The 27882-nt window shown below is 51.6% G+C and overlaps 1 protein-coding gene across 13 annotated transcripts in view; it reads left to right on the top strand.

Annotated features, from left to right (window-relative positions):
* DLGAP2 (DLG associated protein 2) overlaps positions 1-27882 on the top strand; it is an 862351-nt gene that overhangs the window by 732656 nt on the left and 101813 nt on the right. For all 13 annotated transcript variants that reach the window (XM_032413746.1, XM_032413747.1, XM_032413748.1 and 10 more), the window contains one exon: positions 5071-5282. In XM_032413746.1, the coding sequence (XP_032269637.1) occupies positions 5071-5282 (212 nt within the window). The remainder of the gene's footprint in view (positions 1-5070; positions 5283-27882) is intronic.

Here is a 27882-nt window from a genome sequence, read left to right as displayed (position 1 = left end):
GTGGCAGTGGGGCCCCCAGCCGTGGGGCTCCCCCGTGTTGTGCATGCGTCCATCCTCCTCTTCAGCTCCCCCTGCGAGACCTTCCCTCCCAGAGCCTCCCCAGCACGCCGGTGCCGCACATGGTGAGGGCAGCTCCGGTGGGGGGCGGGGGGCTGCCCCCGGCAAAGCGTGAGCTCCAGAGCCCGGGACATGCAGTCCCAACGCACACGCATGGAGGGTGGTGAGGCAGACGGGGCCCGCAAGGAGCCGTGTCTCAGTGGACAGACCCACACACGCACGAAGGCAGAGGTGAGCCGGGAGGCAGCTCAGTGCCTGTGCCGCCGTCCCCCGCTGCCACCGAGGGGCACCGGGCAAAGAGTTATGGCCACGACCTCACAAGCGATGCTCCTGTCTCCCCAGGCCAGTTGTCCTGGGACATCTTGGACCCATGTCCAGCCCACATGCACGTCTTCCCATGCCGACTGCTTTAAATCTGCAGAAACATGAAGATTTCACAAGCCCAGATATTAGTTACGGCCACAAGATGGGGAAGAAGAGGAATTTGTCTGTGGCTCCTAAAGAATTAGATTGAAAAGACATGGAGTGAGGAAGCAATGCTTCTGAGTTCTATTCGCCTTCTTTCTCATGGGGAGCAAGGTAGCTGTGGACCGAGCAGGAGAGCAGCTTGTCACGTCACCTTCGGTTTGCGCAGAGCACATGTCAGAGGAAGGCTTTTCATGTGTTTAAGGAGGTCGGAACAGACAACGGACAGGACTGAAAGAAAATTAGGATGCATTTTATTCTCTGAAACAGCTCTTGTTTTCCTATTTTCTCCCTCTGCGGACAAAGCATCTAAGGTCAAACTTTTAATGAATGTCATGCTGGCTGAGGGCTGACGGCAGCTGAGCTCAGGGAGTTCTCGCTACACCAGGGCGGGAGGCGCCTCCAGCCCCGGGGGTGGAGGTGGGGCGACGTGGCAGGTGCACCTGCCTCACTGGCGGGAACGTGGCTCCCTGGCTCCGTGGCCCCTGACCCGCGGCCGCACCATCCCCACTGCCTCTCAAGCCGCAGGCCCCCCTCGACCCCTTTCTCCTCTCGGTCATCTTCACCCGGCTTGTGGTCTAGACCCGCAGGTACGTCCTGGCGACCCTGCGGTTTTATCCCAGCTTTATGCTGCTGCCTCCAAGTCAGCATCTCGTCCGGCGCCCGACGTAGGAAGCACTTCCGTACGGACACGGTGGGAAGCAATCAGAACCAGCAGGCCGGCGCCTTCACCAGGCAGTGTGCAGTCAGCCAGGGAGCTGCGTGCTCTCCCGCACGCGGCCGAGTCCAGCCTCCGGGTACAAGCTCAGCGTGAACCGCGCCAAGCTTCCTGGTGCACAGCAGGGCTTCTGAAAAATGCCGCGTTTCCCAATTTCCTGTGCTCACGGGTCATGTCTGTGCTCTTTTACCAAACAGAGCTCGTTTGTTGCCTCTGCACGAGGTGTGTGAAAGGGGTCCCGGCGGACCCACAGCAGCGGCCGAGGGTTCCCCGCGATTCGGCTGTGAAAGCGCCATTGTAACCACGGCATTGCGTCCGCGGCAGGGTTTTGACACTGTGATGCACCGGAAAGATCTGCCGACTGAGGCCTGGTGGCATCTTCGTGTGGCTCTTCAGTTCTGTGGCTAGTTTGGAGGCATATGCTTTGGAATCGGGGCTCATACCCTGCACTTGACTCTGGTTTACACTCTCTATTGAAATTTCTTCTGTCAGAGACTGTGAATTGGCTTCTTAAATCAGAAACAGAAAAATACAAGCTGGTCTCATTTGTTAGTTAATTCACCGGCTGCTGGGGGGAAAAAAACTTACTTTGTTTCTTTTATGGAAACGTTTTTAATTCACAGAAATTTCGTAAAGCTGCCAACAGGAATGTGTCTTTGTGGCATACGGCCCTTCTCCATCTGTCCCCGGCTGGCCTCCCCGCTCCTCCCCGGAGCTGCTTTCCTTGGCGCCACGGGGGCCGGGAGCCTCTGCCCGTGTGCGCCTGCCCATGGGCCAATCCGAGCGAGTTAGAACCCCAGGCCCTGCCTCCAGGAAGCCCCTCCAGACCCCTCTCTGTCCACAGCTTCCTCTGACCCCTCGCTTTCCCCTCTGCGCTTGTGTCTCTTGCCCCAATTAAATCACAATCCATCTCATGTCTCCTCTACTGAGAAGTATTGTCATGGAGAACTGATTTTTTTCTTAAATTAAAAATAAGTTTATTATCTTTCGCAATAGTGCTATATAGGCTGCAGGTGGAAAATTCAGAAAACAGAAGTACGAGGAGAACTGACTGGGGAGCCCGTAATCACCCTCCCAGCGATGACCCCGCTCCACATCCTCCCAGCTGCGTTTCTGTGCATAATGCAGGCATGTCTATTTTTAAAGTATAAAAAATGGAGTGCAGACGGTACTTTAAAAATTGCCTTCTCCCCCCTGAACCTCTTTCCATGGCTAAATATGTATTCTTCTGCGCGATTATTTTTGGGGGCTGAGCAGCACCCATTTTGTGACTGTGATAAGAACTGAAGTTGCCTCTATAGGACCCTGCCCGAGTTTCCTCCTTGACCGTAATGCTTAATTCACCAGCCCCTGGCACCGCATCTGACGGTCTCAGGACACCTTCCCAGAAGCCACATCGCGGGGCCAGAGGCCGTGAACAGGCCAGGGTCTGCGGATATCCTGCTCTGTGGACGTGGCCTCATTCCTGTCTGCTCCCGCACAGGGTGCCAGGCTGCAAGGAGCTCAGCGACGCCCCGCTGGAAAGGCCGCAGATGCTCCCCAGCCAACCGCTGTTCCGCAGGCGAGAGCACTGGCCTGTGTGAGTCCCCCACCACACAGCGACTCGCCGTCAGAGCTCAGTGACAGTCTGCAAGCTTCTGTCCCGCAAGACCCACCCCTCATCACAGCCTCTGGGTCGGCTACACCACACGGTCCTGCTGCGGTTCCAGGAGCTTGCGTGGACCCGCTCGGGAGAGTGTAGACAGGATCCATGCACGCCAGCCCCACTGGGGCTGCAGGGCTTCCGAGGGCGTAGACGCCCGTGCCTGCCACACCCCACGTGTGTCTTGGCTGGAAGGGCAGAGTTCACAAGGACCGCGGAGGTGCCGGGCCACCACGTGGATGACGTCCGTCTGCCAGAGCCGTGCTACGGTCACGTGCTTGAAGGAGAGGAGTAAAAGGTGCAGACGGCGTGCGGAACCTGGCGGGGCCCTGACCAAGTGGAAGGACGGAGGATTCCCGCGGGGTGCTCTACGGCATGTGCGTCAGCATCCCAGCACCCCGCAACAGGAAGGAGGATTCCCGCGGGGTGCTCTACGGAATGTGCGTAAGCATCCAACACCCTGCAACAGGACGGAGGATTCCCGCGGGGTGCTCTACGGCATGTGCGTAAGCATCCAACACCCTGCAACAGGACGGAGGATTCCCGCGGGATGCTCTACGGCATGTGCGTAAGCATCCCAACACCCTGCAGCAGGACGGAGGATTCCCGCGGGGTGCTCTACGGCATGTGCGTAAGCATCCCAACACCCTGCAACAGGACGGAGGATTCCCGCGGGGTGCTCTACGGCATGTGCGTAAGCATCCCAGCACCCCGCAACAGGACGGAGGATTCCCGCGGGGTGCTCTACGGCATGTGCGTAAGCATCCCAACACCCTGCAACAGGACGGAGGATTCCCGGGGGTGCTCTACCGCATGTGCGTAAGCATCCCAGCACCCTGCAACAGGACGGAGGATTCCCGCGGGGTGCTCTACGGAATGTGCGTAAGCATCCAACACCCTGCAACAGGACGGAGGATTCCCGGGGGTGCTCTACGGCATGTGCGTAAGCATCCAACACCCTGCAACAGGACGGAGGATTCCCGGGGGTGCTCTACGGAATGTGCGTAAGCATCCCAACACCCTGCAACAGGACGGAGGATTCCCGGGGGTGCTCTACGGAATGTGCGTAAGCATCCAACACCCTGCAACAGGACGGAGGATTCCCGGGGGCGCTCTACGGCATGTGCGTAAGCATCCAACACCCCGCAACAGGGGCAGGCCAACCCGGAAGACGTTTTCAATGCTGGATTCTGTCCTTTTCTTTCTCCCCCACCTGCAGCGTGAGGAACGTGTCGTGTGGGCCCTTCGCCTCGGCGCTGGGGGTGACCGGGGCCACGCACCTGGTGGGCTCTGCGCACCCGGATGCTGCCTGCTCTGTGGTTCTGCTTTTGTAAATGTGACTTTGACCGAAGGGGTCGAGGTCCTCCCGAGCCTCCCGGGGGCCGTGCAAAGCTGGGGAACGCCCGACCCTGGGCGGCACGGAGCGGGAACGCTGGGGCAGCAGGCTCTGTGCTAGTCCCGTGACTTTTGCTGGTTGTCGAGTGAGGAGCTCGGGTTCTGGGTGTGGTGGGCGAATACCAAGGTGCCAACCTGCTTCCTGGTCTGAGGGCCCAGCCGCCCTCAGGCTGGGAACCCGACCCAGAGCCTGCACCTCGGTGCGTGTGGGGTCTGCTGGGCACAGCAGCACGTGGCCTGTCGGGTCTGCGATGGAGCAAGGGTTCTGCCCAAGGACACCCCTCGACCTCCAGCCTCCCCCGCTCCTGTACCCGCTGCCCCAGGGGTGAAGCCCCGGGACACAGCCCCGTCCTCCCCTCTGCTGTCCCCTTCTCCCTTCTGCTGCTTTCCTATCCCCCATCCCCGAGAACTCTTCTCCCCACCCCCAGTCTTCTCAAGGACCATTTTAATTAACTTTTATACCAGAAGGAAATAAATCTAAAATGTAAGCAGTGTTGTTTTCTAGGTGCTGAGATTACAAGTGGTTTTTTTCCTCCGGCATTCCTCACAGTTTGTCACTTTTTCCATGTTTATCTATCACTTTTATAATGGGGAAAAAACAATAATTGGACATGAATGTCCTTTTAGGATTTGAATGACAGCGCCAGCAAGCCTCCATCTTAACGCTCCTCACTTCAAATGTTAAACGGCCGTAAGGAGCGTGTCTTCCAGGAACCGTAGAGCATCTGTCTTCCCGAAGAGCCCCGGGCTTCTCGGTGATGCCTGATACATGCGTGTGTCTGTTCTCCCCTAGGTGCCTCAAGACGAGTGGGCAGGGTACCCCACAGGCGCCAAGGACGAGGAGATCCCCTGCAGGAGAATGCGAAGCGGGAGCTACATCAAAGCCATGGGTGACGAGGAGAGCGCGGAATCCGACTCCAGCCCCAAGACGTCCCCGACGGCGGCCATGCGGCCGGAGCCCCTGCTCAAGCCCATCGGACCCAGGCCACTGGCAGACCTCCAAACGTAAGAGCGGCTTCCTGTCTTCCCTGTCCAGACCCGGGTCCGTCATGGCCACCCTCAGGGTCTGAGTTGCAAAAATTACATTTGTGGCCATCAGTTTTCAAGACCTTTAGAAAAAACAGACCTTTGGTTATTTCCTTGGGTGGTTTCTTCGTCAGCTCATCTTAAATCCACTAGCGTAGCCGGTGTGGTCTGCAGTAAGGCAGTGGGTTCTGCCAGGAGCGTATTTGTGGGAATGTGTGTGCATGTGTGGACATCATTATAGGGAATGTCTTGTTCACTAAACTGTCGTAGGCAATAGGATTTTTGCAGGGCAGGGGGACGGCATGGATTAGTTTTACAAGTACAATAGCATGGGCTTTATAATGTCTGAAGATGGGCTGCTGATAAATTTGACTACTTTCCGAAGTACGAACAGGGACAACCATTTGGGAAATAGGCTATTAATATGAACCTGAAAACAGGGCTCGTAACACCCGCATTGCTGTGTGTATCTGGTCCCACCAGCTCAGCGTGGGTGTGGGGTTGACCCATGGACGACACAGGGTTTTAGGGCAGAGAAAATGCATTCGCGGTACCGCACTGTATTTATGGGAAACAACCCACACGGAAGTGAGCCCACGCCGTGCACCCCGGTGCTGTTCAGGGGTCCGCTGCATGCGAGAGCTCTCCGGCCTCGCCCCCCGCAAGCGGCCGCTGACCCACGTGAAGCTTCCGCCCCCGGATCCGCATCGTGGCGCCTCGCTGCTGCCTCACTGAGTTCTTCACCACAACCCGTGAGCGGGGGCAGGGGGCCCCAGACCGAGGCGGGATCCCTGTGTCACCCCTCCCGTGCCCGGTGCGCAGGGTGACGAGCAAAGCCGCGTGACTTCTCCCAATACCTCCAGTTAGTCGTTAACCGCGGCGCGCAGGACGCACGGTGCAGACTTCACATGGCAGCCCGCGCTTACTCTTCACCGACGCGAACCGGGTCTTTGCTGCCTGGTGCACTTAAATTCCACGGCGACCGCGTTGGGGATGCCGCACAGGACGTGGGGCGGGGGCACCCGCCGCGGTCCGGTCACTGCACGCGTGTCTCTGCTCTGCCTGACGCGGAGACGGTCGGGCTCTCCAGGGACCCCTGGGAACAGAGCCGCGATGGAGACGGCGCTGCTGTGCGGGAGGGACGTCAGGGACGGGAGGCGCGCGAGCCAGCAGTCGCCCGTGTTACCCGAACGCTGTCCTGTGGGCCGTCAGAAGGGGGGCAGCCCGGATGCCAGCCTGGCCGCCACCCCAGCAGGCAGGCGGCGGGCCTCCCCCTGGGCGCAGAGTCACACGGTCGCACTAGGAATGACCGTACCCCCCCGAGGACAGCCTCACCCAGGCAGTCTCCGCAGCTCTGGGGGCTCGGGAGCCCTGGGCGCATGGCCACTGATGTGAGCTGATATCTTGAAAGTTTGTGATTCCCACCTTGATTGTGTACATTTAAAGCAAACCACGCAAAAGAAAACAAGCAGACAAACAAGCCGTGTTTTAATGGTGAGCAGGGATCCGGTAGTTTCAGAGTCAGGAACTTGATCCTTGTGTTACCCAGTCCCCCCGCCCCCCCGCCGGCCCCCGTGACGAGCACTCCACGGCGTCCCCTGTACCCATCCTTGAGCTGTCCTCCGGCAGTGAGCTCATGTCCCCCCGCGGCGGGCGGAGACCCTGCCGTCCCTCCTCAGCCGGACTCCCCTGGGGCCGTGCACCAGGAGCCCCGGGGGCAGTACTCACAAGGTGATGTTAGGAGTTTACGTCTGAGGAACCCACACCGTCCGTCACCCAGGACAGCCGGAGTTCCCTCCCAAGCCCCAGAGTGATGAAGACGCCAAGGCCGCTTGACTTGGTAATGCAGATACTGACCGTCCATGTGCGGGAGTCAAGTGGGGCGTTTGCACACTGATGGTTCCTGAGTGCCGGTGAAATTTGGGGGAATGAATAATCAGTGGTGCCACTGGTCCTAGTCCAGAGCAGCCCCACCTCCACTCGTGGCCTCCACGGGCCATCCGCTCCGTCCGCACGCATGACCCGCAGTTGGGCTGTTCCTCCCTTTCTCCCATAACCTGTCACTCTGTTCATCCCTCCAGCAAGTGTCAGGGCACGGATTTCTGTCTCTAAGCATGCAAATTATTCTTTCCCCCAAATCCTGACCGTGCCCTGGAGAAAATAGAACGGGGGCAGCAGTGCCCCAGGAGGTGTCCACCCAGAGCCGAGCCCAGCAGGGGCCCTCTGCTGATCTGCCAGGTGCATGGATCTCCCAGAAGTCACTCTCTGGGGTTAACATATCGAAAATACCAGTGATGTGACTGGGACAGACATCCACTAAGTTGTTATTATCCTTGCCTATCAGCGTCTAAGCACATTTTACATTGGTTTAGAATTTTATACATTTCCATGTGATTTTTCATTTCCATCTTAAAGGACATCACAGAAGCTCAACTATTTACTGAGGCAAGTTATAACTGTGTCCATATTATGCAACAGAACCCCAACTCAGAGAATTGAGGTGCAGAATGTCACAGAAGTGACCACAGGTTTGAAATGACAGTAGTGATTCTAACCCCATGCCCAAAGTGAGAGTGTTTGCCTGAGGATGGCAGGAGCGTGCCCGCGGAGAGTAGCGGGCATTACAGGAAAAGGAAGGAGTACTTTATTATAATATCACCATGCGGTCAAAGGAGCCCATGGAAACCTGAGAGGGGGTCAGCAGACCAGGTTCTGCAGAACAGACAGGTAGCTGTGCGAGGCACCTGCCCGTCACCTCACCCCGTCCCTGCTGCCTGTGGTCCTCCCACCTGTGGTCGCTTAGCACCAGGGACGCTCACCACTGCTGCAAGAAGGTGTGCGGATCATTGGAATCAACTTAATCTGACATTCGTGGTAGACTACAACAAATAGACCGTCATTATTCTAGAGTTTACTCTGTACCCAAAGACTCTGAAACAAAACTGGTAGTTCTTAAGTTGTATTTAAAATATAATTGACAGACGTTTCCAGGTGACAGGCTGATTCAGGTGCTAAAAATAAGAATTCACGTTTGCTGACCCCCTCTGGGTTTTGTGTTCCGCTGGTACGCACAGACAACTCCTAGCAGCAGTATTTAAGAATGCAAATAAAACAGCAACATGAACCTAGTAATTATACTTTAGTTCCAATGTGACAGGTAGGGATTTATGTTCTTATCTCTGAATTATCACATTGGCGCACTAAAACCTCAGGAATTGTACGCACCTCCCCTGTCACAATAAATGCTCATAGAAAATGAACTGTACAGCACCTCTTTTTCCATCTGTGTGGCTAAAGACCTAGGAGAAAGTTGGATCTCTAATTGGCTGTTATCAGTCCTTTTAAGCCCTCAAATATAAAATCCCTTCTGTGAAGGCTGCAGATTTCCTCCTTCAAAATGCTCGACCTCTTGCAACGGTGCTTCTGTTGAACACAATCTTGCCTTTCTGCTGTTAACCAAGGGAAAAAAACCATCCTCTCATTAATAATCGAATATACGTCCTTTTTGTACACGTAAGGACTCCTACCTTTACCTCACTGTGTTCTCGAGAATAGGAGCATAGCAAGTAAGGGAAAGGCTTCACTCTCAAAAGAAGAATGCAACACAAACCATCAGCCGAAATCCTGCGCGCATGTCACGGTGCCTTCCAGCACAAAGTGCTCAGTGGTTGTGCAAACTCATCAGGACAGCCAGACTCCGCGCCTGGGACAGACCCTGTCCACATGCGGACACCAGCTGAAATTATTACACATGAAAGGTAAGGTTCAAGTGATTTCTGAATCCGATTTGCTGGGTTTTTAAATAAGCTTGTGTATTTGTACTAGAGATACTGGATTTGCAGAATTCATTTTTGATTATTAGGAAAGATAGACCAACTGATTTCATTTGGGGGCCTTCAGGGTTTTGTTTCTTTTACTTTCTTTCTTTTTTTCTTTTTTTTTTTTTTTTTGGTCTGGTTAGTTGATTTGAGAAGTCAAAGCTCTAATAATTCTGACCCTCCCTGAGTCATCTCCCAGGAAGCTGGCATTTTAAATTTAGAGAGGAAGGAGGACTTATTTCAAGAACTTCATATGTAAAGATAAGCTCAGATGGATATGAGATCTAAGAATCATATTGGTGGACTGAGCCAGCACCCCACGCCATGGGCAGCTGTGGTGGGATCTCAGCCAGCAGAACACGAGGTGTGTCCGCTCCAAGCTCGAACGCTACCTACCTCAGCCTCTGCCGTTCTGCACGTGATGACCAGCGTTTCAGCTGAATTCAGAGTAAAAGGAAGTACAACCCACTCTCGAGAGACAGAGCAACCCAGAGAACTGTGAGGACAGGGTCAACGAAGCTATCAGAGACCCTCCAAATGTCTGACTAACATAGCAAGAGGCCTGGTGGGAAAGTGGACTACGTGCACCCATAAATGGGGGATCAGCAGAGAGATGAAAAGTGGAAGAAAGGCAGACAGACATACTGCACATAGAAATCATGTCAGAAGTGAGGCGCCTTGCTGATGAGCTCATCAGTAGACTCAACGCAACTGAGTAACATCCGCCAACTTGAAGGTAGGTCCGCAGAAGTTACCAAACAAACTCAAAGAAGTGAAGAGTGGGAACGAAAGTGGAAAAGAACATGCAGGAGCTGTGGGGAAAATGCCCGACACTCTGGCACACACATAACCAGAACCCCAGGAGCAACTGAGGAGGGGGAGCAGGACTGAAGGATCAGTCCCAGACACAGTGCCTGAGAATGCCCCAAAGATAGTAAGAGACACTAAATCACAGGCAGAAGAATCTCCGAAAGTGTCAAGAAGGGTAAACAGGAGAAACTAAACCCTGCATGTATATACACACATCGTATTCAACTACCAGAAACCCAGGATAAAGAGAAAAGCTCAAGGACAGTTGGAGAACAATAAAAACACGTTACATACAGAGGAACAAAAACGTGGGGCAGACTTGTCGTCATAAACTGTTGGAACCAGGAAACGACGACGTGACGTCCTCCAAGCCCTGAGAGAAGAAGCTCGTGAGCCGGAAGGCGAGACGGAGGGAGAGGCCTCCCATGAACGGAAGTGAAGTAAGGGCTGTGTTATAAAACCCAAAGCTGAAGACCATTGCCAGCACACTGTGCCACAAGAAACATTAAAGGAAGGTCTCCAAGCGTGCAGATGGAACCGTCCAGTAACAGCAGACATTGGTGCCCCTGCAGAGAACGGAAGAGCTCCGCGATCCGCCACAGTTCACGGACCTGCACCGAGAGTGGGGGCGCCGTCTGATCCAGCCACTGAGCCAGTGCTGGAAAAAACCACATCCTGCGAAACCAAAGGAGGGAGCTGATAGCATGGGATCTGTGCAAGCAGGTCCCCTGTGCTGAGAGGCTAACTTCATTCTGGGGCAGGAAGACGAGGAACGTAGGTCTGCCTCCCTTCCCTTTTTTGGTGTGTTCGTATCCAGGCAACGCGAGACACAAGGTGCTCCCAGCACCTGCTCCCTCCTGCTTGGCTGCTGGTCGGCGGAGTCGATCCAGAAGAGGAACAGAAGAGAGCCCTGCCGGGCGCCTGGGTGGCTCAGTTGGTTAAGCATCTGCCTTCAGCTCGGGTCATGATCCTGGAGTCCCGGGATTGAGTCCCGCATTGGGCTCCCTGCTCAGCAGGGAGTCTGCTTCTCCCTCTGCCCCTCCTCCCTCTCCTGCTCTCTGTCTCTCATTCTCTCTCTCGCAAATAAATAAAATCTTAAAAATAAAAAGAAAGAAAAGAAGAGAACCCTGCCTACCGGGTGACCTGCCTCGGAAGATGGGCTCAGATGTCCTTTCTGGCTCATCAGCCTGCCCTTGGAGAAGGGAGCTAGCCTTTTCTCCAAACACAGACTAGCCTAGTCATCTGGGTAAACTGGAAAATTGTTCTGAGAAAGTCCTGGAATCCACTGGTCCATGAGAAATGGTCAAACTACTCGGCTACTAGGGAGGAGTCAGGTCTACTTTTGAGACGTAGTGGAATCACCCTGAGAATCCTGTGGAAGAAATCACAAGGTGTTCAGAATATTCAGAACCCATCTGGAAGGGTGACTGGGGATCCCTCAAAGCTACTTTCCTCACTTCCAGCGCCATCTATCTTGGCTTTTTGCTGTTTCCTGACACTGGGACTCCATTTCAGATTTGGGCTCAAAATCTCCTGATGACCCCATGCCGATCTTCCCCACAGCTTTCTAGCTCTGACCATCCCTGCACCCAGTTATCTTAGCCGAGTCCCATGGCAGATTCTTCATGATCTGGCCCCAACAACCTGTGAAGCCTTATTTCTCACCATTCCTGAGCATTGAGATCTACATTCCAGCCCTACTGAACAACTACCACTTCCAAATGCACCAGCGTCCCCAACACTCCCGTGCTCTCGCTCATCCTTCCGTGCTGAGCTCGGAACCACCTCCTCCTGGGAGTCTCCCTGGATCAGGTGCCCCTGCAGAGTGCTCCCTTAGCACCCTGTGCGTACTGCTACCACACACTTGTCTGCTTCCCCCAATCACCTGTATGCTCTCTGAGGGCAAGCGATGTGTTATTTGTCATCGTCATTTATCTTCACTGTTTAGCACATTATACGTGCTCCATACACACAGGACGAATGAGCAAAACTAACTTCTTGTGAATGACTTCTCAGGAATCATTGCTAATCAACTGGATTAAGGAATTGCTATTAAGGGCACCAGTCAATGCATCATTTGTAAAGATTCTAAAAATGAAGATCATCAATTAAAAAAAAAATGTGTGTAAAACTGCTCACATCCACCCTATTCCTTACACTCTTTTATATTAGTCCAGGAAAAGGACCAGATGCCAGCCTCCTTGAAAATATCACACACCTTAAATGTGCAGCTCTTCAGTTAATAGGACACCGTATGCTCCCGTGGAGAAGGCTCGCTCTGCCGCGGTTTCCACTGCCACCTATGGGCTGGCGACCTGTGAATCTTTCACTCGGCAGAGGAAACCAGGGGGAGCCCTCTGTATCAGTGGGAGTCTGACAGGGTCTCTCACCAGAGGGCGCTGTTGGAGCGGAAGGTAGGGGCCGACGGTAGGAGTGGCACCTGGCTCCGGACCCCCAGGTCCTCAGCCAAGAGGGGCGCCAGCCCACTGTCCGCAGAGGAGGGTGGGCACGCTCAACTTTGCTGCCTGTTTCTCTTTCCTCCTTTCACGGACAGTGTGAGGACCGGCCCTCACACATCCTCATCCATCATGTCGGTCTAGTAAATCCCAGCCTTCTACCTGATTTCATCTCTTGTGTTTTCAGTACGCACACTGACTCCAGTCTCACTCTGGTTCTTTCCCTGTTGTTTTGATGTTTTTAAAGTCAAATCAAAAACTAAGTAAGAAAGAAAGGCAAATGAAAAATTCCTCTTTTAAAATTTTATGATTTGTTTATTCTGTCCGCTTTTTCTATATTTCTAGTGTTTTACTTCGAGAGCTGGTTTTTAGCCTACAGTGACCAGTCCTGTTGCTAAGACTTTGCCTTCTTTTGCTCATTAACACTCGTTTGGGCCGTCAGCCCCCAGGGCTAAGCACAGTGCTTGTCCAGCCCTTTTATGGGGAACCACCTGTTTAAATCCATAGTCTACAGAACATATGATTTTGTTTAACCAACCATGCCACTGCACATGCAGACAAGGAATGTGGGTCTGGCTGGTCCTGTGCAGCGAGAAGTTCTCCCAGTGACCTGTGTCTTGGGAAGCCGTAACACTGAGCCCTCACAGCCCAGCCAAGAGTGGCGTCTGCACAGTATTGGGGCCAGCCTCAGATACACCATCAGTCTGTTAATTAAATTAATTATTAAATTGATTCTTTAACTTGAAAAATTATTTATGCTCATGGTAAAAAGCTAACACAACACAGAATTATATAAAGTAGAACATCATTTTATCTCTCACATTCCCATGTCTCCAGGAGTAGCCATTGCTGACAATTTTGCACTGTCTAGACATTTTTGTATGCACATAAATGTATGCATGTACCTACTTTGAAAACAAAAATGAGATCACACTGTGCATATTACTGTAATGTCCTTTCCTTTTTTCTCTCCACTAGTCTTTAGTTTTTTATTGCTATCATAAGAAACTACCACAAGTTTAGTAGCTTAAAATAAGACAGATTTATCATCTGAAAGCCCTATGGGTCAAAAGCCTAACATGGGTCTTACTGGGCTAACCCTGAGGGGTCAGCACAGCTGCGTTCCTTTCTGAGAACAGTGGGTAGGGGGTCTGTCTCCTTGTCACAGACTTAGAACTAAGGCCTCCATATTTGCTGGCTGTCAGCTGAGTCCCTGGAGGCCACCACACACATGGGTTGGCTCATGGCCCCCGCCTGTGTCTTCAGAACCAGGTGTGGCAGGGGGTCCCTTCTATTTCTCCAACCTCTCCTGCCTCATCTCAGCCATTGTATCTCTGACTCCCTCTGCCTTTCTCTGCTTTGAAGAGTTCATATGGTAACAGTGGGCCTGCCTGAATAATCCAGGGTGCTCTCCCCATCTCTGGGTCAGGTGACCACCTGCCTCAATCCCATCTGCACCCTGATCTCCCTCTTCCGTGTAGAATAGCACATTCCCACATGTAACACCCCAGGTCGAAGATCATGGGGGTCAAAATCCTGCCTACACAGCAATCACATGCCTCCTTCCACGGCACACCTATTGACTGAACACATCATTTTTGTGCTTGCCTGGATGTCAGTGAATAGATGGGCTATAATTTATTATCTATTACTTTATTGTTGGGGGATTGCCTCTAAGTTTTCATTACTGCATATAATGTTGCAAAGAAGATATTTCTCTGTGATTGTACAGCGACCAACCCTGCTTATTGCCAGGATAGCATCATAGGGGAACTCTCTTGGGATATGTCTGCCTCTGAATCTTTATCCTTGTCAGTATGGCTAAGAAGAATCTGACTAGCATGGTGGTAACTCCAAATTACTTTTATTAATGGGTTCGTTTGTACCCTTAATCCATGAATAGTTTAACTCTCTACCTCTGTACAGGCCTGAGGGGTAAGCATTCTGTTGAGACTGTCCTATTGCCCAATTAGGGCAATTAGGATAGCCTTATCCTAAATACTGGTCCCTTTGCAGAAATCCATTGCAAATCCATGCATCTCTAGAAACCATTGAACTTCAGGACATAAGGGTCTTAGGATGTTCTTACAGATTGGCTCGTTGGGGACATAACAGTCCACCAGCATTGGGGTCATCTTGAAAAAGGAAGATGGGCATCTGGGATGTGGCTTGAGAATGTTGTAAGAGCCAGATTGTGCAATCAGCTCTTGCATTGGTTTATCAATTTTCTATTGTTTTCCTGTTTTCTAATTCATTAGTTTATGCTTTTGTTAATTTTTTCCTTTTTATTTCCTCAGATCCATTTTGTTATTTCCCCCATTTGTCAGCTGATTGCCTATTTAGTGAGAGTTTAGACTATGAATGTTCCTAAGAGTGTATCTTTTGCTGCATCTCATGTGATGAGATGTGATGCTTTCATCCTTACTACTTTGTAGATATTCTGCAGTTTTGTTCTGATCTCCACTTTGATCAGGATTGAATGAGTTAACTGAAGGAAAGACACACTTTCTAGGATAAATAAAGCCACTATTAATTATTTTTCTTCCTTTTAATTACTTTTTTAGACTTCTGTAATGTGTGATGTTCTTTAATATTGGTCACATTTCCTTTTTAGCCCTTTTGGCAGGGAACTAGATTTAGAGATATACATAAAATATCATTTTTCCCTTTTTCCCCGTTTTTTCCCACTTCTGATTAAATGAGCTCCCAATTTCCCCAGAAGTCAAGTCATTCTCACTAACTCTCAAAGCCGCAAAATGCACTTAATCACTCTTTAGTCTACCCATGAGCTATTTTTGTGCACTTTTCTGCTGTTCGTCTAACCCTGACATGTGCCTTCCTGCTCAGAAACTGAAGCGTTCTCTTAGTTCTTCTCACAGCTTGTGACAGAGCTCTGACAGCATAATGGACAGAGAATTGTTCACCTTCGAACAGTAAAGGGTGTTGAAAGTGTTGTTCTCTGAACACAAGTCACTCTCTTCACTTTTGTAGACTTCAAAATATCTAGCAGCTCATAAATATCCCCAGTACTCCTATAACAAGTCAGAGAGGGTTTCTGTTAATGAGTCAGAATCCATCAGCTGTTGAAAGGCTGTTTCCAGAGAACACGCTGAATGAAGAGAATAGAGCAGAGGCAAATCTGTATGGTTTGGGGGCAAAATTAAATAACATGAAACTTGAACACTGAACTTGAAGCAGCAGTGAGTCTTTCTACATGTGCTTCTCCCAAATGTAGTAAAGAGAATTTATTCTATGGAATTCATTGTCTTCTTTGATGTGTCATACATAACATATGAATTCATTCATTTATTCATCCAGTGAATAGGTGTGTATTAAGGACTGAGTATATAAATAAGATAATTATCAAATAAATAAATGTAAATATTGCCGGGACATTAACTAGGCACCTAAATCTAAATAATTTATAGTTACAGAAATAATTTTCACAGAGTTAAAAAAGTGAGGTTTTGATGAAATAAATTGCTTTTGAAATAAGTATTCTCATTAGGATGAAAATGTTTTTAAAATCTTTTTCACTGAGAAATTTGGCAATGTATATCAAAAACCTTTATATTAACTCCATTTATGGGATCCTAAGGAAATAGTCAACTTTCAATAAAAGATTTAATTAAAAAAAAGTCCTAGAAGAAATTCTAATTCTTTGTTATTATTTGTAGTAAAGAATTAATTAGAAACAGTAAACATCCGTCAACATACAAAATGATGTATTCACTTATTTGTCAATAATAAAAAATGTTTACAAAGAGTTTTTCATTGTATAACAAAATGGTTACAGTATTTACAAGATTTCTGTACCCCATGAGACCCCAACATGGGAATATTCATAGCAAACACTGCAGAGATCTTGCGGTGGGCAGAAGCCTAAGATGACCATCTTCTAAGGTGATGTGGGTGGGATCAGTGCTTTATCATGACGTATCCCTCTCTCAGGCATGTGACTTAATGTGGCAAATGGACATTATCCCCGGGGCTGGACTTCATCATATGAGCTTGGAAGAGCAGTTTTGTCTGGAGTTGGCAGGAAGAAAAGCCAGAAATTTGATGCAGGAGAAAGATTGGACCAGCCATTCATGGCGCAAAGATGGGGGGTCCACGTGGAAAGGGCTCCAGGAGGCCTCTTGGAGCTGAAAGACTCCGGCCAACATCCAGGAAGGAAAGGGGACCCCCTTTGTACAAGCACGAGGAACTGAGTTTTGCCAACAACCTGAGTAAGCGTACAGATGAGACCTCAGGCTGTCTGGTGCCAGGACGTCAGTCTGTGATCCTGTGAACAGAGGATCCAGTCACACGTGCCGGGCTTGACCTGCAGTTCTAGTGTGAGCTAGGACGTGAGTGTCACCTTAATCCTCTACATTTGTAATAACCTGTTACGCAGTGTATTAGCTAGATTCTCCAGAGAAACAGCCATTAGGGTGTGTGTGTGTGTGTGTGTGTGTGTGTGTGTGTGTGTGTGTGTAATGAGAGAGAGAGATTGAGTTTAAGGAATTGGCTCATGTGATTTTGGGGGTGAGCAAGTCTGAATTCTGCAAACTGGCAGGCTGGGGATTGAGAGAAGGGCTGATGCTGCAGCCTGAGCGAGAAGACAGTGCGGAGGCAGAATTTCTCCTCCTTGAGGAGGTCGGTCTTTTTTCTTAAGACCTTCAACTGATTGGATGAGGCCCACCCACATTATGGTCTGCTTTACTCGAAGTCTAGTGATTTAGATGTTAATCACATCTAAACTTCTGTTTCACCAAATGTCTGGGCACCATAGCCTTGACAAGTTGACACATAAAATTAACCATCACACACAGCCATAGAAATCTGATACAAGAAGGCACCAAAATATGAATAATGATCATCCCTGGGTGGTGGATTTGTGGCTGAATTTTATTTTCATTTAAATATTTTCTAAATTTTTTGCAAAAGCATATATTAGTGTTGACATAAGAAAAGATACTGAAAACCATTTCATTGTGTTCTAAGGCCCTTGTAATCCCTAAGTACTGTTTTTCCAATAATAATAGAGTTTAAAAACGAAATATACTTGTGTTGTAAAGTTACCATAGTAATAAATTTATGCTCAACAGCTTTATTAGACATTCAGCTATGAGTGGAAATATAATTGTGTGTGTTGTGTGTGTTTTAAAGCCAGAGAAGTGAAATTATTCCCGGTGGTATTCCCCCACACTTTGTGCCTCTGAAGTGTGTTTTAGATGAGGCATGTGGAGCAAGAATACTTGTAGACATGCACGTTGTTGGGAGTGCTTGGGGTCTGTTGGTATCGCCAGGGTCCCTTTGCCCCTGATGAGGCAAAATGAATGAGCTTCAAGCAAATCACACAAATCACTTCCAATTCCAACATCATCACTTATATTTGGGGGACAGCATCTATATTACTTCCTGAGGGACCACCTGCTATGGACTGTTTGTGTCCCCAAAATTCATATGTTGAATCCTAACCCCCAAGGTGATGGTGTCAGGAGGTGGGGCCTTTGGGCAAGGATGAGGTCACAAGGGTGGAGCCCCCAGGAACGGATTAGTGTCCTTATAGAGGAACTCCAGAGAGCCCCCCGCCCCTTCCACCATGTAGGACACGGCTAGATGGCCATCCAGACACCAGCTCCAATCCAGACACCAGATCTACAATTTCCAGTCTTGGGCGTGACCTCGGACCTCCATTCTGCAAACAGTGAGAAGTCAATGTGTGTTGTTTATAAGCCTCCAGCCTGTGGGGTTCTGTTAGAGCCGCCCAAACGTAGACACTACAGTGCTGTTAACAGCACCACAAACTGAGGGGCTGGAAGGCCAAAATCCAGGGGTTGGCAGGGCCGTGCCCCCTCCAGAGGCTCTGGGGCATGCTCCTTCCTTCTCAGCTCTGGCTCCTGGCAGCCCCACCTGCTCCTTGGCTTGTAAGCACCTCACTCCAGGCTCTGCCTCCTTCTCACATGGCCTCTCCTCTGCTGGAAGGACCATCCATACTGGAGTGGCACCCACCCCACTGAGCTCATCCTCACTAACTAATCCACAATGACCCCATTTCCACAGAAGGTCACACTCTGTGGTACTGGGGGTTAGGACCTCAGCACAACTCTTGGCGGGGGACACAGTTCACCTCATAACAGAGACAGCCCCCACTCAGCCAAGATAAGGAAGCATGTATAAAATGGTGCTGATCCAGATTGGTGACTGTCGAGCACTGTTTCTGAAGGTGATTTCAATCCCCGCGTTACTTTTTCATGCTGGAGTCTTTGGCCAAACATATAACAGTTGTTTTCTCACCAGATGACCATTGCGATTCTGCCCTCAAATACCGGGAGCTCTGTGTCCCTCAACTGAAGCTTCATCTCTGGCCCCCCATTATTTGTGTGTAAGTCAACTCATGCAGGTGCTCATTGTGACTCATTATGAACACAGATAACTTTGCCTAAAACAAATAAAAATTCATATTCCACACAGTAGTTCATTTTATAACCAACTGACTTTATAATTATTCTGCAAGAAACGTGGCTGCCCGGACTCATATCCTACCAGTTTCACTTAAGAACTGAAATCCCCCCTACTGTGCTAGGGTCCTGGTGATGGACACTCCTCCTTGTCCGTCCCACCTCACCTCCCCGAGCCCCACCTCCGCACTGCCTGGGACTGGCGGGACCCATCCCTTGACGCATTCCTCAAGCAGTCCAAGCAGCTATCTTACCTGACATTGAAGGATGGAGCAAAAGATACACGATCTAGTCTTGGGATAGCTAGAGGATCCTCAAAACACTGGGATCTCAATATGGAAATGTCTTATACCTTCTTGCCCTGCCATACTTTGGAACCATCCTGGGCCATCCTGGTAGCAGTGGGAAGGCTAAGGCTACTAAGATAGCCTTGGTCCCTACATATAAGGCATTTAACACCACCCAGACAGTCTTGGTTCTTTTCAAACTTCTACCTCTTCTCTGGTTGAGGGCTCTTTCCTTCCCTTCCCTCTGTGAAGGCTAGGAGCTTGCAGGGGATGGGAGGTGACAACCCAAGGGTCTGTCCTCGCACACAGCCCTCCACTTCACTCATCCCGATGCCGGCCCTTTGGCATGGGGATGGGAAGGAGGGAGGAGGAGAGCAAGGTCCGCCACTTCCCTTAGAGCTGGCCTGTTGGCCGGAGCATCTCTTGGTTCCCTGAGGATCCGAGGCTGTCTTCTCTTTCCTTCCCTGCATAGCAGGAGAGACACGATTCAGTTTCCCCTCTTCCTGCCCACACCCTGTCTCTTCCCACCACCACCTCTGGCAGCTCACTCCTACAGCATCTTCAGATCCTGTACTATTCTTTGGGGAACAGGAAGGATAAAATGGCTCAAACCAGACACCCTGAGTGTCTACTTGACCTACGGGGTCTTGGCATATGATCACTTGACCAAACGTGGAGGTGCAGACCAGTGCTCCCGCCGCCACCTCTCTCTGGCCCCAGGTCATGGCCCAGAAGCATCCTGGTTCCTCAGGAAGAGGAGAGACACCCCCAGCCCCCCACACAGGGGAGACCACATATTCGACTGTGAATGTTTGTGGATTCTGGCACTTATGCTTCTTGCCTCTACATAAATAATTCTAATGCAAACTAGAAGGTGGCCTTACGAGGTGAACGTGTCCAAAAAGGACACAATCAAACGCGATGGATGCTCATGGAGAGCCCCCCTCCCTGGCCGGGCAGAGGGAGGATGGCAGGCGTTGTGGGAATGGACCCCAAGTCCAGCATCCCTCCTCCTAGATGGCCCTCTGACTTTCTCCCACCGGAGGCCTGGTTTTACTGCAAACACTGCAAATATTTACCAAGCAAACTGCATCCTCGCTCACAATCATTCTTCTCAGCCCCAGCTCTCTCCTACATCCAGATATCCCCTGGCATCCAGTTACAGCCACCAACAGCTGTGTCCTGGTCAGACAGAATTCTCCCTCGTCCGCTGCTTCTCACTGCGTTCCCTAAAAATCCCTGCTCGGATCCTGAAGACCGTATCTTCACATGTGACATCTCTGCTACCTTCCCAAATCCTTCTCCTGCACGTCCCTCCCCAGATCACGTGGCGTCCACTGATGTCCCCCTCATCAGTCCGCTCAAGGAAGGCCTCGCTGGCAGAACCAGGTTGGATTACATGGCATTGCTCATAAACACCTGTCCAGGGTCTCAGAACCCCGGGAGGTGTCCACAGGGGAACCTTCCCCTTCCTTCTGGTGTGGACGGTGGGCTTCTCCACCCAGGTGCCCGGGGCCCCATGTCATCATGGGGTGACTTCTAACGACTGAAGCTCCCACAGTGGGGCTTTCCACGTGCCATCTTCCCGCACGTTTAATGCCATGATTCTTACTCCCATATTCTGTGTTCTCCTCTGCTTCCTGACTCAGTCACGACCTCCTCAAGTGGACACACAGTGGACGCTTGGTGCTCTGTGTTGTGTCCCCCGTCAGCGACCGGCAGAACACTTGGGATCTTGTCCACGGCACTTACACTATTTAATTTCGGATGGACTCACATTTAGTGATTAAATAGCATATGCCTCTTACTTTATAGAGTGGTAGGTAATCAAATACTTAATCTCTAAAACCAACAGTCAAAAAGTATGACAGGAGGTTGAAATTATGGAAACACAGTTTCTCTGCTGAAGGGATGGTTAATCTCTGTGCGAGCTGGTAAACACCCATAAGGCAGGTGGCTGTTGGCGGATAGGGACGTGTTCCAGGGCACAGGCAGCAACACAGGGAACGACCCGGGCCTCCCTTTGCCTCACTCACCAGACTTCACCCTCGAGGGCAGAGGACATGTCTCAGTGATCCTGACACGCAGCAGGTGCTTAGTATCTGATGGGCTGAATTGCTTCTAAGGCAATTTCAGCTGGGGACAGTTGTGTGGGGTCACTGCTGGTAATGCTGGGGGGCTCTTGGTGATGTGCTGTCTTTATTATAACTCTGTTCCAGAAATCTGGTTTGTTAGGCAAATAATTTTCTTACCATTTTTTTCCTGAAGAATTTCAGGCAGACTAGCAGATTTCTATTTTGGAAAGATCGCTTTGACTGCGTGGGTACGATTTAGTGTCTGTCAAGAAAGGGGAGCCGTGGCAGCTGTGGTAGGAGGCAGGAGAGCAAGGGTCGGAAGCTGGAGACGCCGGGGTGCGTGTGCACGGTCTCCCGAAGGAGCCAGCGAAGGGGCTCCCCGGGGCTGGAGGTGCTTTTGGTGGGACGGGGCAGAGGCAGGAGGCGTGCTGAGTCTCGCTTTGGGCATGTCGAGTTTGAAACGGCGGAGACGAGCGGCATCCACAGTCCTGCTGACCAGGTAGGAGAGAGGCCGCCGGACGGCCGTCTCGGCCCAGACCTACCAGGTCTGGTGCTGCCCAATGAGCACCTGCCATGCTCTGCCTTCTGGGCTGGGGAGGACTGCACTCGACCTGCCCTGGGGTGGAGGGGCCATGTGATCGACGTATGGCCGAGGAGTGCGAGTGGAAGTGACGTGCGTCACATCTCGATGGACCTGAGACCCTCCGGAACTTTCTTTCCCTCTGCCATGGCGACCAGCAATTTCTGGGTAGTGGCACTTCCTTCAGCCTGAGTTCCAGAGAAAGGACAGCATAGATCAGAGTCCCCAGATGGCTCACGGTGGGCATGTGGCAGTGAGTGAAAATAAACCTGTTTTATTTGGAGTCAGTATTCCGGAGGTCTGTTGCTGCAACATTACGTAGCCTGTCCTGATGGACGCGGCGGAGATGTGTATTGGGGGATTATCACAAAAAGAGCTGTGTGATGAATTCACGTGGGTGGGCGCCCAGGCCCAGCAAGAACATGCAGCGCAGAGGCGGGACGCGGAGCGAGAGCTCCCTGCCAAGCAGTGTCCGGAAAGATGGAAGAGGACACGGAGGGGCGGAGAGCGGCGCTGAGGTGCACAGAGGGTGTCCAGGAGATGGGAGCGAGGCTGTCACGGCAGCCCGAGGAGGAGCAGGTCCCCTGGAGGAGCCCGGCCGAAGGGGCTGAGGCGGCGAGGAGGTGAAGTAAGTCAGATTGAAGCAGTGGATGCCGCGGGAAGGAACAGCGGGGCTGGGAGGAGCGCGGCGTCCACAGGAGGCAGCCTGGAGAGGCTGGAGCACGGTCAGCCCGTCCAGACACCCCGCGGAAAGCATGCTTAGGGCGGCAGGTGCAGGGACGCAGGGCCGGGACACGTGGTGACATGCTTGCGTTGTTGCTCACGTGAGGACTGCCTCCACTCGCTCCTGTCTCACGCGTGGTGCGAGACGCTGTGTGTGACAAGCCGTGTCAGGCGGCTGGCTTCAGCGGGGCTCCTCCTCGGGGGGTTCTGCTCCCTGGTCCCGGGTCGCCAGCAGCCACGCCCCGGGGCTCCCCGCTCTGACGGCCGCCCACAGCCTCTGCAGGTCTCCTCTCCCCACTTGATCTGGAGGATTGCTGCCATGTCTCCCGGTTGCATAACCACCCCTTCTGCACAATGAAGGCTCCGTCTTGAACGGTGCTGACCTGCATTCTGATTCCTGGTCTGTGTTTCCACCCCTTTCTCTCGCTCGACCTGTAAGTACCGAGCACCCCGGGGCTCTGGCAGTACGTCTTGCTCTGATCTCTCTCTGTTATCTTCCTGCATGACCCTCCCCATGTGCATGGCCACAAATACCATCTTTGGGCTGATTCTCCCAGATTTTCCTATTGACCTCTCGCTTCTGCCTGGATTCCAGACTTGATAGGAAATTGCCTAGGTGTGGTTCCATAGAGATGTCTGATAAGCCTCTCAACTCCACTTTGCCCCAAAATAACTCTTGGTTCCCTCCGGTTGTCCCCGATCTGCTGTGTTCACGGCCCCCTCTCTCAGCACAGAACACGGGAGGCCACCCCACTCCTCAAACCAACAGTCTAGGGCTGACGGTTACCCACAGCAGGTGGTGGGAGGAACGAGGAACAGAAATGGGCAGTGAGCGTGAAGGGGGACCCACACCCCTCTGGGGACACATTTTTAGGTGGTCCCGATCTGTAGAACCAGGTGGGGGGCGGGGGAAGAAGGGAGCCAGCCAGAGACTTTATAAAACATGTTGACTTCATGTGTGAGGCTAAAGACAAAGAAATCCTACAGATCCGGGCCCCACTGAGGACATGCGTTCCTCCGGGGCACGTGGGTTAGAGTTCTAACCACAGCTGATGAGTATTAAGATTCAACAGATAACTGAATATATAGTGGTTGATGAGACCCACGTGTCTCATTGTCGGAGGAAGACCTTACAAATGAGGGAAGGTGAGAACTTGAAATGGGCCCCACGGTGTTTGACTGGAATGAGAGAGAGTGGTACGAACTTTGTAATGCGTACATAGACACAGATAGGTAGATCCAGATGCCAGGACTGACGTGGATACACCTGTGGTGTGGCGTGTGCACAGCCACCTGCTGAGGGCCCAGAAGCAATGACCCACCTGTAGAGAAGAGCACCCAGCACAGAGCACCCAGGTCTTGATTCCTCAATACCAGTCTCCAATGAAGGAACCCGTGCTCTTTGGAGAAATGTCTAAACCCAGTGTGGGGCGGAGGGAATACCAGATCAGATGGAATAGCAGGTGGTTTCAGAAAGTAAAGAAGTGCTCAACACAGGATGGGAGCAGGTCGAAAAGACGCAGACACCAGCTTGCAGGAGCTCCCAGGGGCCAAGACTGGGGCTATTCAAGCAACAAAATCAGGATTAATCCACAGCTCCTGAGTCCATGCTGACGTTAATACATTATTGACGAAATAGTCCACTGGGGAAGCAGGATAGTTCTACCTTGTAGTAAAATACTTGGGCTAGAAGGAACGGGGACAGAAAATCACTACGAGGCCAGCCCTGCTGTATTCATGAATGCAACAAGAGTTGCAAGCAGGTGAGCAAATCATGCTGAGAAGCAGCATATTCCCAGGAGGGACAATCGACACTCCACTGAGGAGAAACCCAGCACCCTAACACCCACCCTCCAAGACACGGTGACACCAGGCACTCAACATCACTTCTGTGGAATTCTTACCCAAAATGCATTACCTCCAGTTAGTCGCACAGCCCAAGGAAGGGACATTTTTAAAAAAGATTTTATTTATTTATTTAAGAGAGAGCAAGCATGAACACAGGGAGGAGCAGAGGGAGAAGCAGGCTCCCTGCTGAGCAGAGAGTCCAATGCGGGACTCGATCCCATGACCCTGAGATCATGACCTGAGCCAAAACCAAGGGTCGGCCACTTACCGACTGAGCCGCCCGGGCGTCCCCAATGAAACAAGTGACGAGTGGTGTTCCAAAGCATCCAGGTCGTGCAAGGCAAGGGAAGGTGGGGGAATTGTCACAGGTTGGAGGCGATCAGGGGCCGGGACAATCAAATGCAACATTGGAATGCTGGACCGAATCCTGGACCCTAAAAAGATCATCAGTGGGAAGACGTAAAATTCTGAGGAGGTCAGCAGTTTGGCTAAGGGTATTGTACTACCTGGAACGTCCTGTGTCTCTAATGCACTACGATGATGCAAGATGCTAGCATTAAAGAACCCTGGTGAAGGGTGTATTGTAACACTCTGCAATATTGTTGGAGCTTTTTTTGTAGGTCTAAAACTAGTGCCAAAGAAAAGGTTAAAAAACTTAAATATTCATTTTTGAACTCAAGAATTTCCAAGAAATAGAAATACACAGGTCCCATTCTCTGACTGCTGTGTAACAAAACCAAGGAATAAGTGCCCAAAACAAAGCCACAAAGACAATTGTACGAACAACAAGAAAAAGTCAGGATGGCTCTCCTGCCGCCTGCGTCCCTCCAGGGCGAGTCCCTGAGCACCCCTGCGTCTGCCCGCTTCCCAGTCCTACCTCTGAGCTGGAGCATTGTTGTACCTGTCGACCGGCCGGCCTCCCTGCTCCCGACCTTGATCGGCCACGGCCCGTCTCCGCAAAGATCAAGCCCTGTAACGGGTGCTCAGCACATCCGGAGCCAAGTGGAGCCTTCAACTTGATGCCGATATGAGTTATTGATCCCTGCCTACCTGCCACTCTGGCCTTTAATTCCTGCAAACATGCAGGACTCTGGCCCAGCTTCGAGTGTGCGGACCTGGTGTTTCCTTTGCTTAGGTGACTCCTCTCCTCTTTGTAGAACTGACTTGTACTGAGCTCTCCGCTGACATAGCACCTGTTCGGTGGGACTTTTCCTAATCCCCAATCTAGAGTAGCTACCTCATCACTTTATGTCATGAAACCTTATTTGGTTCGTCTTTTTGCTCATTATCGCTGTTTGCTACCTTCTGGTTTGATGACGGTCTGTCTCTCCCTTACAAGCCCTTTCTGGTCACGCTCACTGCCACCTTCCTCCCTCCTGGGACAGTGCGTGCTACGCGGAAGCATTCGGTAAATACTTGTTGAACAAAAGAATCAGTGAGTCAGTGAATGAAGACAATTTTCATGTCCGGCGTATTTCCTGACATGTACTAGATGCTCAAAAAATGTTTGTTGAGTGACCCCATGCAACGTAAGGAACAAAATACTGTTTTACTAGAAAACATCAGATAATGTTGGTATTTATAATGAATGACATACCAAGGCTAACATACATCACTGAAATTGGGCCTTTCTTTAGAACTTCAGCTGTCTATGGACAGACCACTGCTTAGAGGTTGCATGTTGTCAAGAATCTTTGGTTTTGAACATGAAAGTTTTGAGCAAATTAGGGAATGTACTGGCTGATAGAACCAGATGTCCAGGGCTGGACGCGCTGCAAAGCGTGAGTCCACGGAGGTCCAGACAATGTCACTGTGAACCCAGCATCTCCGTTCTGCTTTGCTCTGTGTTTGCTTCGTTCAGACCGTCCCCAGGCCGTGGCAGGACGGCACCAGCCAGTGCTGACACCGTTCAGCTCGCTGAGCACAGTAGAAAGATTGTTTTTCCAACGATGGCAGCAATTCGTTCATTCATGTATTCAGTTAACAGATCGCTATCGCACTCCTATCCTGTGCCAGGCACCGTCCCATCTGCTTTAGATACATAATGAACAAAAGAGGCAGAAGTCCCAGCCCCGCTGGTCTCGCGCTCTAACCTCGGAGACAGGCAATAAACGTAACCGCTGATCTGTAATGAATGAGTGACGTGTACGGAAGGTCATCTGTGCTGCGAGAAGCATGAGCAGAGCTGGGGGTCTGGCGGGCCTGTGAGGGGAGTGGGGGTGGACGGTGGGGGATTGCAGTTTGAACTAGCATGGTTGGGGGGACGGGGAGCTGGCTGTGTGGATCTCTCGGACGAGGGGCCTCCTGGCAGGGGAACGGAAAGCAAATGGCCTGAGGCAAGAACATGCCTCAGAATTGGGGAAGAAGTGGGGTCCAGCAGGACCTGAGCCAGCCAGGAGGAGGATGGGAGGAGGGAGGTGAGGGGCCTGGGGAAGGAGCACGGTGCAGAGGCCCTGAGGCTACGTCATCATCCATCTGTTGCCATATTACTCTGAGGGGCAGAGGGAGCCCAGTGGTTTGAGCAGATGAGTGAAATAGTGCAATTCAGGGACAAGTTTTCATGACATACGTTACGCGGTAAGGCAGACTTCACTCAGGACCATCATAGAAGGTGTGTGGACAGCAGGTGGGGCACCATAGTGGGGGGAGGTCGGGCTCAACGCAGAAGACAAGAGGGAAAAGGGGGCATTCACAGCCACGAGGCCGCTGGGGTCATGATGGGAAATTACGAAGAGGAGACATGTGGGGTTGAGGGGGGCCTGGCTAAACTGACCTAGCAGGATGCTTGCTGAAGGTAGGCCCCGCGAGCAGACCTCACCTGGGGGGCCCCAGGGGAGAGAGGAACCTGATGAGATGTGCAGGGTGGGGGTCTGGCCCCTGGGACTCAGCAGGCGTCTCACGAACATTGTGCTCAAGAAGGCCACGGTCCCGCCTCCATAGCACAGGACTCACTGGCGCCTGACGGAGGTTGGGTTGGGGACAGTCGCGGTTGGCAGGATGCTGGCTCCCAGGTTGGAATTAGGCTGAAGGGCCACAAGGCAGAGCAGGGAGACCAGCTACAAGCCATGCAGCAACCACCTTCCTGACGCAGATCATGCGGATTCCCCCAGCAGGGCAGACCAAGGTAGGATGGGAAGTGGCCAGACTCTAGGGATATTTTGAAAGTAGAGACAGCAGAATGTCTTCAGGCCTTGGATGGGGGTGTGATAAGGAGAGAGGAGTCCCTGAGGAAGCATGCTTTGGGCCTGGAAGACAGAGAAGAGGGATCCTCAGGACCTGAGATGGAAAGAGTTGAGGGGAGGTGGGTCCTGAGATGGAGAGATGGAGGGTGGGAGATGGGTTCTGGGATGGAGAGATGGGGGTCTGGGAGGTGGGTCCTGGGACGGAGAGGTGGGGGTGGGGGAGATGGGTTCCGGGACGGAGAGATGGGGGTCTGGGAGCTGGGTCCTGGGAAGGAGAGATGGGTGTCTGGGAGGTGGGTCCTCAGATGGAGAGATGGGGGTGGGAGGTGGGTCCTGGGATGGAGAGATGGGGGC

The sequence above is a fragment of the Phoca vitulina genome, unplaced genomic scaffold (genome assembly GCF_004348235.1).
Source record: "Phoca vitulina isolate PV1807 unplaced genomic scaffold, GSC_HSeal_1.0 scaffold15, whole genome shotgun sequence".
NCBI lineage: Eukaryota > Metazoa > Chordata > Mammalia > Carnivora > Phocidae > Phoca > Phoca vitulina.
Note: the sequence above shows the minus strand (reverse complement) of the source record. Positions and strands in the feature narration are given on the sequence as shown.